We start from the raw sequence: 14,569 nt of genomic DNA, 5'->3' as shown, positions 1-14,569 counted from the left end.
ATTTTTTAAATTTAATTACCATATTTAACAGGGTTTTTTTTCTAATTAAAAACTAAAATTTGGCAAGATTAATCCAACAAATAATAATTTTCAAATGATCATGGACATCAAAAAGAAAAAAAAATGTGAAAGAAATCACAATTACTAAAAATGTACAGTGTTAAATTGATATCTCACCATACATGACTGACTAACATAATTACCTACTTCAATTAATAACAACTGAGTATAAAACAGTAAAATCCCTTTAATAGATAATTCAAGAGATTACAAACAAAATATCAATGAGAATGATGATCAAATGAGTAACATTATTATAAAGAAACTTCACTATAAATGTTTCTAGATCAGCATCTCCCATGTTTGATATCTCTCTATGGCACTCCAAATTTATCTTGTTGCATGCTTATTTTGTGTTGATCAAATCAATTTGAATATTTCTTAACATATAAAAGGTATAACAGACAGTTCCCAAGTAACTTAAATAAATTCTTAAACATCTAAAACTCTAAAAACTGGAAACTAAACATTTTTTGAATCGCAATAAATCTTCCAGATAACTATATCAGTATTTCAATAAACAACAATGTGCACTGTTGAAGAAAAAAGGGCAGAAAAAAGGCTCATTAAACTTTATCTTAAGATGTGTTGGAACCCCTGGATTCCTTCAGTGAATTCTTCTCTTTCATTGGTTTTCTTTCTTGATACACCTGATAAACAAACATTTACCAAATCACAATATCAATCAATGTGTGGCGAAACAAGGCAAAAAGCTTTCTTCTCACTTCTCAAGAAAATTGTTCATTTTTAAGTACTTTTTTCAAAATGAAACAATTTTAAGGTGCTTAAAGGTGGTTTTCAAATTTTAGCACTCTTCATGACACTATGCAGATATGATAATAACTAGATATGATATTAATTTTTATAAAAATATGCTTCGATCAACCCCATCAATTTATCATATATTTGGTAGCCCATTTTAATCTATAAAAAAGAATGCCATGTTTAGAAATATCTTAAAATTTTCAAACCTTAGATACAATTTTAAATATTTTATTCAGAAGACACTACATTTTTAATTTTTATTTTTTTGTGCAAATATTATATTTTGAAAGGATAATTCAGACTATAGTTTAGAGATGGTAATTTTGAACTATTTTATCAAAATTTTCTTCTGTGTATCATAAGTTAATTTGAAATTGTATGAAAATATTAAATGCATTAATATAAACTGTCTAAAGTTATTTCCACTTTAATTGTAAACTTTTTATGAAAAATAACATATGTCAGTGACGCTTTAAAATTTGAAATAATAATTTTGTAAATATGCAATAGATTTGAGTAATAGTTTTGTGAAACAAGGAGAACAAAATCTTCCTTTATAATAAAACTTACCGTTCCATTTCTTTGCCATTTTGAACATATTAGCTGCTTTGGTATACATTTCACATGCTTCTTCAATTTTGGATGATGATCTAACAAAATAAGGAGCTATGTTAAAGAATTTCAACCAAAATTTTATAAATAAAATATTAATGTTTTCATAATCAGGTTGATTTTTTCTGTATTTATATTTAATAAATCATCAAAAATTAGTTCTTGTAGTCATGACAGATATAGTTTATAAAATGAATTTCAACAAATAAAACAAGATATAAACAAATTTTTAAATTATTAAAACCTACCTAAATAGACCACCTAAAAATCCCTGAGCAGATTTAAGTTTCTTTTCTGCATCGGCAACTAATTGCATTGCCTTCTGTTCGTTATCAGCCATTTTTTTAAAAAATTAGAAAAGTATTCCCTTCGTAACAATATTTAGTTTCCAATTCCTCTATATCAGTTTCGGAATATCTGAACAGAACACCGCAATTGTTAAAAAGGATAAAACGTTGCCATTCGATCAACAAGTAGCTCTTTTTTCAGTGGAATGTCGCTTAAATAATACAATTTGAAACATTAACATTACTATGTTAGATATAGATCCTTTTAAAGTAAATCGAAAATATACTTCTATTGAAATTTCAAAAGTGTGTAGCAAAATGTATTCTTTTCCTTTCTTGCTTTTCAACATAGCTCTAGTGCGATATTATTTCAAGCAAGCACAAAAGATATTGCATAAAACCTATAATTCCATCCCATTTATTGTAATTTTTCCTCTAAAAACTTCCACAAGCATATTTATACTATTTATATGATTTTAAAATTTGCCAAACTTACTTCATTGAGTAAAGAAAGTTGATATCGAAATAATTAATAATTGATTTCCGCTAAATTAAGCAGTATTAAACCCTCATTTTTAGACGTTGATATTTTTAATTTTAATAGGCTATGGAATATATTTTTAAGAAACTTTATCCTTTTAACTAAATTTCACTGATTGTTTTCTTTGTGTCAAAATCCAGGATAAAGTTTGTCAAATATCTTTCAAGTTGGCAACGCCTCATTAAGAGATCTAGATGCTGTATTTACCTATAGCGGGTAGCTTGACCCAAAGTAATGTTTTGCATAATATTATTATAAATAACTTTTTCTTACATTTTTTTTACATTTTTATGAATGAAGATGATTTGCGTACATTATATACTTTGCTGTAGCATTGTTTCGATATTCTGATATCAAATGACGGTGCTGAAAAGCGTCCGGTCCAATGAATATGTGTCCATCGTATAAGCGTAAATTGCCGCCTGAATTATGTTTGAAGGGACAAGTCTATTTCATCTGGTCAAGTCCACAAACTCTTCAGATTGCTTCAGAGAAAATTCCTGTACTCGGCGGTAGAATAGAAGCATTTTTAAGCAAGCAGATCACAACTATTCTCATTGAAAACACTTATGTTGTTGCTGCTCAACAATTTTGTAATGATTTAACTTTCAGAGCATCATATGCTCCACATACTATAGTTGGATCAAGTTACGGCCATCCAGGTGTTTTATATAATCTACCCTCAACTTCAAGAGGCTATAAATTTTTAACATCCACAAACACTTCATCCTATGATAATATCCTTCTCTTTGCAAGACAATGGGAAATTCCAATCCTAGAACTCAGTAATTTTTTGTCTTCAATCGAACCATTTGTGAAATCGATTTCAACTATAAATCACACAACTAAGAAGAACCAAAATATCTCGAATCTCACTGGATGTTTCATAAAGTTTGAATGCTATCATAAAAAGTTTCGACCATGTTATAAAATGTTTAGTAATGATCCTGAACGTTTAATGCCATTGAGGAATGCCAATGTGTTGATAAAAGCAGAAAATTGCAATGTGATTTTAGATAAACCCACTGGACCAAGACAGCTTCATCCTAATCATATGGACCTAAATAATCGATTACAGTACCGTGCTCAAGATTCTAAACCAACTGTGAAAGATAAAAAACTTCCAAAACTGAAACCTAAAGAAGAAAATAATTATTGTGAATGTTGTAGGACACATTTCAATGATTTGAAAACTCATATAAAAAGTGCTAATCACCAGAAGTTTGTATCCAATGAAAAAAATTACGAATCTGTCAACAATATTCTAAAAATGTTGCCTTCGCCTCAAGAATTCATCCAAAAGCATCAGATTCCGGATCAAGCTTCTAACATTGTCTTGTTTAATGGCAATGTGATGCATAATAAAAATACTAGTTTGATGGCAGATCTCCCCATTCCTCTTAATATGCATATTAAAAATGAATCTCCTATTCACTTAAATGTACATGACAAACAACCAGAAGAAATATTATTACCTCTCAATCGGAATATTAAAAAAGATGAATCTCCTTCGCCTTTAAATTTGCATATTAATCAAAAGGAAGAAATCAAACAGGAGTCACCAGCGACTCACATGGAACCTTCTCCTCTCAGTAATGATAACAGTGTTAAATCTGAAATAGATGTTGTAGGAATAAAGCCAGACTCCCCACTTAACGATGACATTGTAGACTGCAAAGATTTATGTTTACCCGGAGTAACAAATGAATTACTTTTAGAATCTTGTGCTGTGGATCCAATATTAGATAAAACAAATACAGCTACTTTAGCTCAATTATGCATAAAAAATTTTGAAAATTGTTGGATGGAAAATATTGATAATCTTCCTGACATGGATGATATGATGTTTGATGATAATATTTTTGATTTTGATGACTGCAAATCCAAAGCAGATGAAAATGAGTGCCCAGATCAAGAGAATTTTTCTCCTGAAATGAATTCACCTGCATTTGCTTCTGGCATTTCAACAGATTTAAAGCCTCAGTCAAATGCCAATACTTCTATTCCTGTAAATAATGCAATTGACTTAAAAGATGCTCATGTAAAAGTTGAAGAAGCTGTTAATTCACTTGATGCTTTTTCTCCTATATGTAAGAGAGATACCAAATATCCAAAATCTTTGTCACCACCCAATCTTGGCTTTAATGAATCGCTAATCAATGATAAAATAAATATCAATAAAAATTTTGATATGAAATCAAATGCCGGTCCATTTTATATTGATAAAACAAATATAAATGTGAGTCCATCATGCTCTAATCCTATTCCAGTCAAAGTGTCGGAACAAATGTTTTCAAGTGAAAGTTCAGATGATGAGAATGAGAATCTTATCAGTAATGCTTTGAATATGATAAATAGTAATAGTGATAATGAAATGAAAACTGACAGGGATAATTTTGAAGACATTTCTAAGTCTATGCTGCAGCAAGAAGAGCATATTTCTGTCGGTAATTTGAAAGAGAGTGGTTCTAGTGATATTGAATTAAATGGTTTACAGAACAGTGGTTACTCTCCCGTCAGTAATTTGGGAGCTCGTAATTCAATTAAATGTGACATTTCTTCTGCAAATAGCCCTACTTTGCCGTGTGTATCCAGCCCAATAATAAATGTTGCTGTTTCTAATCAAAATAACAAAGAAATTTCTTATTCTGATAGCACTCTTGTATCTTGTGCAAGTTATATTGAGATGATGAGTCGAAGTCCTCCTGAAAGAGTTTGTGTAAGTAGTACAGTTTCTAATCCTGTTGTAAACATTGATATATCTAACCAAAATATCAAAGAGATGACATGTGCTGAAAGTAATGTAATGCCAGTTAATTTCTCAAAAATAGTTAATCGAAGTTCTGCTGAAGGAATCAGTACATGTAATGCTATTTCTAATCCTGTAATGAACACTGATTTGTCTACCTGTAGCATGAATGAAATAGCATCTACTAATAGTAATGCAATGCCTCTTGATTTTTCCAAGGTGATTAATCAAAATTCTTGTGAAAGAAATACAGTTTCTAATCCTATAATAAATGTTGATGTATCTGATCAAAACATCAAAGGAATGGCTTGTATGGATAATCATGCAATGCCTATTGATTTTTCCAATGCAAGTAATAATCAAAATCCTGCTGGAAAAGTTAATGCAAGTGATACAATTTCAAGCCCTGTAGATGTTGATATGTCTGATCAAAGCATTAAAGAGATGGCTTTCAATGATAATAATATCAATCTTGATGAATTTGAAAATGTGATTAATCGCAATGCTCTTGAAAGAACTAATGTCTTAGCATCTGACCTCGCCAATCAAAACCAAATGGTATCAAACAGTTATCTTGATGCGATAAATCATATACGTCATCAATTGGATAATGAAATTAGAAACTCTGCATTTTCTAATGTAAGTAGTGTCTCCATGTCAGATGGTATTAATTCACCAGTTGCTATTAACAGTGCATTACCCAGAAGAAATATGGTAGGAAATTCCACATCTGATAATGTAGAGATGAGTTTGATGAAAAATACTGAAGGAATTTGTGTAAATAATAGTGAAACTGCTGGTGTAATTCCTTCAGAAATTTCAAATAAAGATTTGTCTTGTAACAGTGTTTGCTATCCTTTGCAGACTCAGACTAATAATATAATGCCAGGATATATCTGCAATGTTCAACAAACCTGCACAGAAAGTTTTAAACCACTTTCTGTTAGAAATTCAGTGCAAAACTGTGTGAAGAAGATGGATGCTCACTCAATTTCTATAAATAAGAGGATTTCTGATGATACAAGGCACAGAGACTCATTTTGTGACTACAATAAGGAAAAAAATAGTCAAAGTCTAGAAAAAATGTCTTGCAACTCTTCTGAGCAAGATGCTCACACAAAGAAAGAAATATTAATGGTAAGTGTTAATTTTGGTTTGTGTAGTAAAGGATTGCTTATTCTGAATTAGAACTTGGCCTGGGTGGAGATATTGGGGGGGGGGGGGGAGTCAAAAATAAATTTTAAAAAAATTTCTTAAAAGACAATTGTGCTAAAATTTATTTATATATAATGATGAAATGATTTTTAAAATGTCTTTATAGTAAAACAGGAGAATTGGGTATCAGGTTCTTGCCAGTCTAAAAAAATGTTGACTCAAATCTTTAAAAATTTGCAAAACGTTAATATAATAAAAAATTGTAGAGAAAGAATAACATATTTAGGAACTCATTGTCTTTTTAAAAAAAAGTAAAACTTGCCGCTTTTTATTGTCATGTCCCGGATTCTCTTATATGGCCATCTGAATGATGCAGTTTACTTCTTTTATTTTTTTATCTGTTTGATATTTATTCACATTTTTATAAATGAAGATCCATTTCCATGTCTAGTAAATATTGCAAAGGAAGATTCACCAAAAGCTATTCCCCCCCCCCTTCAAAATAAACTATTTTTAGGGAGATTTAATTCTAGATACTTGATGCTATTTTAAATCTTTGACAAAGAATTATGGATTAGATTATTATTATTATTAAGGAATAGACAAGACTTGTCAAATTAGTAATTTGAAAAGTTTGGTCATGGCTCACAAAGCATATATTAAGTATGCAGTATTTTAATATGATCTATAAGAAGCTAGCTTTTAAAGTAATTGAATTATATGTGTTGATATGCAGTCAAAACTTGAAAACTCAGAAATATTTTACACTTAGAATTTAAAGACACTGTATTGCCAATTTGATATCTGCTATATAACATGAAAAAGTAAGAAAGACCTGTTAAACTGCTTGGGAAATTAATCTAAAACTGCCTGAAACATTTCTTATTTTTGTAACCAAATTAATCTTGCTCCACATTTGGATAATATGTTTTGAATATGCCAAAACATAAAATTTATTATATCAGTCTTAAACTGATAACTTTCATTCTAACAGGAATCAAAAAGAGGATTTTAATAATGTTTAAGATATTTAAAGAAAATATATGAAAATTTATATTCCTTTATAATATGAGTTTATTTTAAATCTTATTGTATAGAATATTGTCACCTTAATTCTCTGCATAGTAATTTTTGTAATTTTTTTTTTAAATATATTATTTTGATTGTCCATCTTATTTGATCCCTAAATAACTAAATTACTGTTTCAATAATTTTGAGAAGTTGTTTCATCTACTTTTTTTTTTTTTTTTCCCAGAATTACAAAATTATAAAAAAAGAAGTAATAATCTTTAGTGGAAATACTATTTATATTAATTTTTTTCAATTTGGATTTTTTTTTAAATTAATAGTTTTAGTTGATAAAATAATTTGCATACTTTTTTTCTTTTATTCTATATAATTATTGCCCAGATAAAACCAGTATTTTTGCTTCTTCAGTGTTCTGCATAGTAATTAATATTAAAATTTTATCTTTTTTTTTTAAAGGTGGAAACTAGTATTTTGCATGTATTTTATTCTGTCTAGTAAATTATTTAAAAAAGAATTTTTTTAATATCATAAAATATATAGCTAAGTTTCCAATATTGTTTACGAATGAATTTTGCAAAAGTTAAATCATTCTTTAATACTAGGTAACCTGTGGTAGAAATGGAGTTCTCGAGTTCTTAAATCTTTTATTGTTAGCTTATTAATAAGGTATTTATTATTATTGATAGAATGTAAATGGCTTTGTAAAGTGCATAAAATTTTAATGTATGTTTAAAGGTGTCTTTATATTCTATTTAATAATTTGTAGTTCCTGATGCATAGCCAAATGGGCATAGAATTTTCAAGGCTAATGTTTAATTATTATTTTATTATTTAGATAATATTTGCCTGCAAAAGTAAAAGAATTATTCATTATTATTCATTCAATAATTGTTAGTACTGATCCATATATAAATAATAAAGCACAATTTTATTTTATTTTTTCCCCCTCTTTTTTTTTTTTTTTTTTTTTTTTCAGTTGTCTTTTTCTAATTACAGAAATTGATTCAAGCTTATAGAAATATTAAACTCACCAAGTTTAATTATTAATAAACAATTTCATAATTATTTTATATATTATTAATGTAGTGCCATTGCTTTATTTTTGTTTTTATCTGCTTATTATGACCTACTTTATTCTCTAATCTTTTTTAAATAAGAACAAAATTTGTTTGAGCAGTTTCTTAATTATTTTCAGAACAGCTTGGTTTCATTTAAAATAAAATTAAAATAAAAACTTTTTCAATTTTAAAACACATTATATATTATAGTAATGATTATAATTAATATAAATTTTAAGTTTTTAAAATTTAATATAAAAATTAAGTTTTTAATATGTTGATATTTTAAAACTTGAAATATAGTATTTATAATTTTATAAACTACAAGTCTTTAGTTGTATTCAGTGCCATAAAAGAACTTTTTTGGGGGGAAGGGGGGATTCAAAACTCAATGCCACTGAAAAGCATCCATATGCCTGGTGTGTGCGGAATTGATCAGATTTAGATATTTTTCAGCTTTATGGTTCAGAAGTTTGGAGAGTAGAATTCCAACTTAGATGTCATCTGACTGTAGTATAAAATTATGGGGGTCTGTCTCAAAATGGTCCTAAAGCTGTTTTAAAAATGGAATGTGAATATAACTGTAACTAATATAAGCTAACTCAATGTTCAGAAATTGTATCTTTTAATTATATAATTGGTTGAAATTTTCTTTATTTATATGAAAACTTTGAACATTTTTTGTCAACCTTATTTCATTTTTCGGTGCAAGAGTATTCAGCAACATCACCTCAGTATAAAGTTGGGTTTTTTTAATTGATTCTAAATAGGCATAAAAATAAATATTGGCACTATATTTACAGCAATGCTGTGCTGCAAATATAATGCCAATATATATTTTTCTTCTGACCATATGTTATTGTTAATTCTCCAGTTTAGAGTTTCTTGTTCTTATTATTTTATTTCTTATATTCAGCTATAATTTATAGTTTTATGCAAAAACAGGATGGGTATTTTCTCCTAAAGAATAAACTGCAGATATAGATATTGTTAATGCACTTTATGATTAGTTAAACTATGATTAGCTAACTATGATTAGTTAGTTTCCTTAGAAAGGGACAAATTCAAAATGGCGTTAACACAATCATCATTTTCCGACTGATAAAGCCAGTTTTTAGTAGCATTAGTTCCTTTCTTTTAAAACTTTTATACTTTGGAACCCTATTAGAATGGAATGTTTTAAAATGTTATTGTGATGTTATTAAAATATTTGTGATTTTGATATATATTTAATAATTTTTTTACTTAGAAAATAATTTAATAAAAATTATAGTAATGTTTTCATTTACTCTGCATTTAAGATTCCATACTTATAATTGTTGATTTGGGTGGGAGGGGACTGGCCTTTACTGTCCAAAATCTGCATTTATATACATTTTGTACAGACAAGCAACCATTGTACTATATTGAAATTAACAGGTTTTTTTTAACTAAAATAAAATTTCATTCTGTTCTATTTTGGTAGAAAGATTGACTCTATTAAACTCAAATGAAATCCCATTGCATGAAATCTGCTCTTTTACCACAAATATTTTTGTCACATTGCATTTGTTCAAAAGCATAAATATCTATGGTTAAGTATTTTATTATTTAAATAAAACTACTCTTGATTTTTAGTGTTAATTTACTTGGACATGGAAGTCTTTGCTTCCAATTCTATTAAATTTGCAGACTTTAAAGTCAATTTAAAATTACTCTTTAAAATTTAGAATGTGCAAATCTAATAGGCTCGTTAAATTTTGTAATTATTAAAACCTGGAGTTATGAATGGGGATATTATTTTTTCCTTCTAAAAATTGAATCACTGCACTTTACACCAAATCTCTAGCTTTGGTATAAATTATGTTGTGACTGTTTATTAAAATGGAAAGAAATTTATTATTACAACTTTAACGAAAATTAAAAGCCAATAATTTATACATGATCTTTTTCTAATATCAGTTTTTATGATTTATTAACAAAGGCATGCATCATAATGTAGAATCATTAAATCAATCAAAATGTGTTTGATTGATTACTTGTAATATGGACTTCATAAAATGAACTTCTTCATTTGATGAGGTTGGAAACCAGGGCCATTTGTCCTTGTCTGTCTGTATAGTGATTTATCAGTGTCATCATTGATTTCAACTCTAGGGATCTATTTTCCTTAAGTTGATGGCAAGGTTTCATAGTCAGTCACTTAGTAATCTTAAATAAACTTAATGAGTTCAACTGTACTATGAGAATTCAATTATTAGAAGTAGGATAGCACCATAATACTTGCATAGGCAAAATGGCAAATCGCTACTTAAATCCAAGTTTTTTTTCTGTATCAATTGGATCAAGTTTTTTTAATATAAGAGAAGCAGTGGCATATCATTATGGTGAGTTTCATTTTAAAGTAATTGCAACATTAGTTCCAGTTTATTTCAAATTTTGTCATTTATCTAGTTTCTAGAAGTCCATGTATTTTAGAAGAATTTTCACCATTAATTATATTTTTATAAGTAAATCTCCATTTTTACATGTTAAAAGTAATATTCTGTATTTGTAATTCTCTTTATTCATAAGTGGTTTATATTTTATAATGAATAATACTTTAATAATAAAGCTAGTATTTTTGTTCTGTTGAGTTAAATGGATGTTCTAAATGTACTTTATTTATTCTTTATTATGTAAACATAGATTTTACTACAAACTATGTCAGATAGTTTCAGTTTGACAGAAAAAGTGAGGCATAATGTTTCGTACATAATTTTGTACAATTAACACATTTCAAATGAGCATATAAATTTATAACTTAATAATTTTATAACTTAAATTTTATTACTTCTAATAGTTTTGCAACTTTTAATTTAAATATTCTTTTATTAGAAATAAAAAATAATAATAAAATAAATAAATTGGTTAATTTTTTAAGTCTGTCCTCCATATAGCTTTGCATAGCTTTTTTATAGAATGTTTACTTTTTTTCTTCATATCGCTTAACACTTTTTTTTTTTTTTTCTATATTTAACATTTGCTTATATTTTATTTCGGACATAAGCAAAACATAAAAAATAGGCAAAAATGAAAGAAAGTTTTAGTGTCTGGAGAACGTATGGAAACTCCAGTGTTGCTGTTGCAGTTACGTGCTATATATTTTCCCACATTTGAAGCTATTCAATTATATGTAAATTTATCAAATGTGGTATTATTTTTTACTTGCTAAAGAAATAATTAAATATCTGTACATTTCAATTCAAATAAAGTTTAATAAAGGCCTATTCTTTATAATAACTATTGCTACTATAATTTAACATTGTATCCAAACTGTGAGGCATAGTGATACAATGTAACGTTCATCACTACTAAAAAATTTAAATGCTGGGAATAAATGTTGCTCTTTTAAAATTTACTAATATGTAGCATAAGATCAAAGAGCTTTATTTGCTTGATACCACTGCTGAAAATAAAATATGTAACAATTTGATATCTGAAATGATTGCACTTTTCCTGAATTTTATGAGAATGAATATTTTTATTATTTTAAAATGATTGGAGGTTTCAAAGGTAATTTATGTAAATTAGAGGTATGAAATTATGAGCATTCAAACTAAGAACAAAATGAATGGGAAAACTTCAAATTTTTCAAAAATTTATTTCATTGGCATAAAGGAGGTGAAAGGCAATATTATTTTGCTTTGCTGTCATAACCTCAAATTTACTGAAAGTTTTAGGAAGAACATTATTATTTTTGTGTTTGAAGTTCTTAGATGTATAACTTATATAACAGGAATTTTAATCATTGAGTGTTTCATTTCAGATGCAGAGTCATTCGCCATGTACAAAAGCCCAATCATTTGAAGACACACCAAAAACGAAAATACCTCATAAAAAGAATACAAGGAAATTGCGAAAACTGCCTTCATTATGGTCCGTGAGTATTCTTCCAGGTAAAGGTCTTAAATTAAAGTTTACATGCCTTCAACCAGAGTCACTTGTAACGGTCGAATCAGATGAGGAAGGTGCACAACCTGTTAAACACCGAGAATGCAAATAATATTTTAGTACTTTATTGTAAGTATTTATTGCTGTAAAGATCTGTATAAATCTTCATAATTATTTGAACAGTTTAACAAGTAGAATTTAATATCGGTGATTGTGTTATTCATTATACAGTCCTTTTCTGATAATAAAGAAAAAATTTAAAAGGGACATATTTTTAGTGTAGTCAGTGCTTCTCTGAACTTTTTACTGGAAGTAAAATGTTAAATATTTTTTATAAATTGTGTGTTTTTCAAGTACTTGTGGATAATACAGATATCATTCTGTGAAGAGTTTTTATTATATACAAAACTAACTGAATGCCAAATCCTTCCTCCCAGTAATTTCTGTTTTCAAAATAAACAAATAAATTGTGATAAATTTTATGACAGAAGCATTTCACAAATATTTTTAATTATTTTGAAATATATATAAAAATTTTATGTATATTTAATTATATAAAAGCTATAACTTTGAAGTTATTTGCATTAAGAAACCGTTCTCATATTTCATTTCTAATATCTATGGTAAAATAATCCAGAAACTTAAAAAAAAAAAAATCATTCTTTTCATAATCCGAAGATTTTACTTTCATTATGATCTTTACTCTAAAAAAAAAAACATAAATTTGCAAGTTTAAGCACAAGATATTTGAGCTTAATGAAAGTAGTGCTTGCATTCTTTATTATTTAAAAGTAATTGAATTATATATCAGTTTGTTGATATAACTGTTAAAACATAATCTACATATTAATTACATTGAACATATAATTTTGAAAATATATCAGTATTTACAATTTATTATTTCTTAAGTGCTTCTTTACCATTTCTTTTTCACATTGTGGGTGATATAATATATATTTCTGTACTTATTTTTATTTGATTGCAAATTGTTTGAAACAACCTTGCAATTGATATATATTTTTTTTAACTTAAATTGATTGCCTATGAAAAAATGCTACTTTATATGGTTTTCCTTTTTAAAGTCAACTAAATTATTAAGCCTTATTTTTTAAATATATAAAATAAGAATTTTAATGAGAAAACTTATTTGTTTGAATGCATTTTTGATTGGATGAAATTAAAGTACTTCCTGAGAAGCTTCCATGTTATCCTCTCCCTCCCAAAGAAAGAGGTTAAATTTTTATTTAATGAAAAAATATTATTTTATTTAATCTTTAACATTTGAAAATTATGACTAAAATCTTTAATTTATTCTTTTGCCAATATTTCACTGAGAAACCACTAATCTTCTGTTCAAGGTATTAGAAAAAAATACATATAGAGATAATTGTTGCATTATAGTACAACAATTAACTATTTCAAAAAGAAATTCATTCTGATAGTTTAAGAAATCATAAAGAATCACTTTTATATCAGTGATTAATTTTTTTAATAAATAAAATACTTCTAATTTACTATTCTTATAATCCAAATCTACAGATGTGGTGCATACTGTTTTACGAAGAACACTTATTAATTATCTTCATATAATTTTTTTATATAAAATTGGCAAGAATTGCATTATTCGTAATGAAAATTTTGTAGAATGAATTGATGATAAATTTGTTTTCTAGAATTACATTGGTTGTATTGTAAGCAATATTTTAAAAGAATTAGATATATGAGAAACACTGTTTTGATATATAAATTATCAAAAGGTGCCATAAAATCCCACTCAAGAATTTTTACGCACATTATTGAGTATACTAATTCTCATCCTTCCAATTAGCATCCCATTGTCTGAAATTATGTTCAATAAAATAGAAATTTAATTTAATTCAAATGTTCTTTGAAAGTGATGTTAATTGTTCATGTTGCATGCCTAAATATTGTGTTCTGTGTCATGTCTTTGATTATATATATTTTATTCTATAGAATATTAATTTGTATTCTTGAAAGACTTTCATCTTATATGTGCAATGAAATCTTTGTAGACTGAGTTCTAAATATAATAGAAGGATGCATTTAATGTAAGAATTATTATTTTTCTTAAGTTATTCTTGTATATTTATTTAATGCTTTTTTTTTCTCATTTTACTAAATTAAATTTTAAGTTAAAAGGGTAATAATACTTTTCTTATAGTTTATACGCACAGGAAGGTTAAAAAGAGCTTATACTGCATTTTGTAATATTTATCCCTTAGCTTTTCAGTTGCTTAAAAGGAACTCAAGTGTTTTTACTCTCATTTGTCCCAATATTAAAATGAATTTTATTTTATTATCACTGAGTTTATCTACTGCTTGGCACAATGATATTCATTTGTTATACATTGTCCAGATATAATTGTAATTGATTTCTAGT

At 27.0% G+C, this 14,569-nt stretch overlaps 2 protein-coding genes across 2 annotated transcripts in view; one reads left to right on the top strand and one right to left on the bottom strand.

Annotated features, from left to right (window-relative positions):
• Positions 1 to 1,859, bottom strand: part of LOC129958796 (alpha-soluble NSF attachment protein-like) — a 31,522-nt gene extending 29,663 nt beyond the window's left edge. The window contains exons 1-2 of the mRNA XM_056071475.1: positions 1,686 to 1,859; positions 1,396 to 1,475 (exon numbers count right to left, since the gene is read on the bottom strand). Of these exons, the coding sequence (XP_055927450.1) occupies positions 1,396 to 1,475; positions 1,686 to 1,777 (172 nt within the window). The 5' untranslated portion in view covers positions 1,778 to 1,859. The remainder of the gene's footprint in view (positions 1 to 1,395; positions 1,476 to 1,685) is intronic.
• Positions 1,860 to 2,467: 608 nt separating this feature from the next.
• On the top strand, positions 2,468 to 12,640 carry LOC129959183 (uncharacterized). Its single transcript, XM_056072009.1, has 2 exons — positions 2,468 to 6,151; positions 12,044 to 12,640. The coding sequence occupies exons 1-2, from the start codon at positions 2,651 to 2,653 to the stop codon at positions 12,278 to 12,280; spliced, it is 3,738 nt and encodes a 1,245-aa protein (XP_055927984.1). The 5' UTR covers positions 2,468 to 2,650; the 3' UTR covers positions 12,281 to 12,640.
• The last annotated feature ends 1,929 nt before the right edge of the window (positions 12,641 to 14,569 follow it).

The sequence above is a fragment of the Argiope bruennichi genome, chromosome 2 (genome assembly GCF_947563725.1).
Source record: "Argiope bruennichi chromosome 2, qqArgBrue1.1, whole genome shotgun sequence".
NCBI classification, from domain to species: domain Eukaryota; kingdom Metazoa; phylum Arthropoda; class Arachnida; order Araneae; family Araneidae; genus Argiope; species Argiope bruennichi.
The sequence above is the reverse complement of the archived record's forward strand: the minus strand, read 5'-3'. Positions and strand labels throughout refer to the sequence as shown.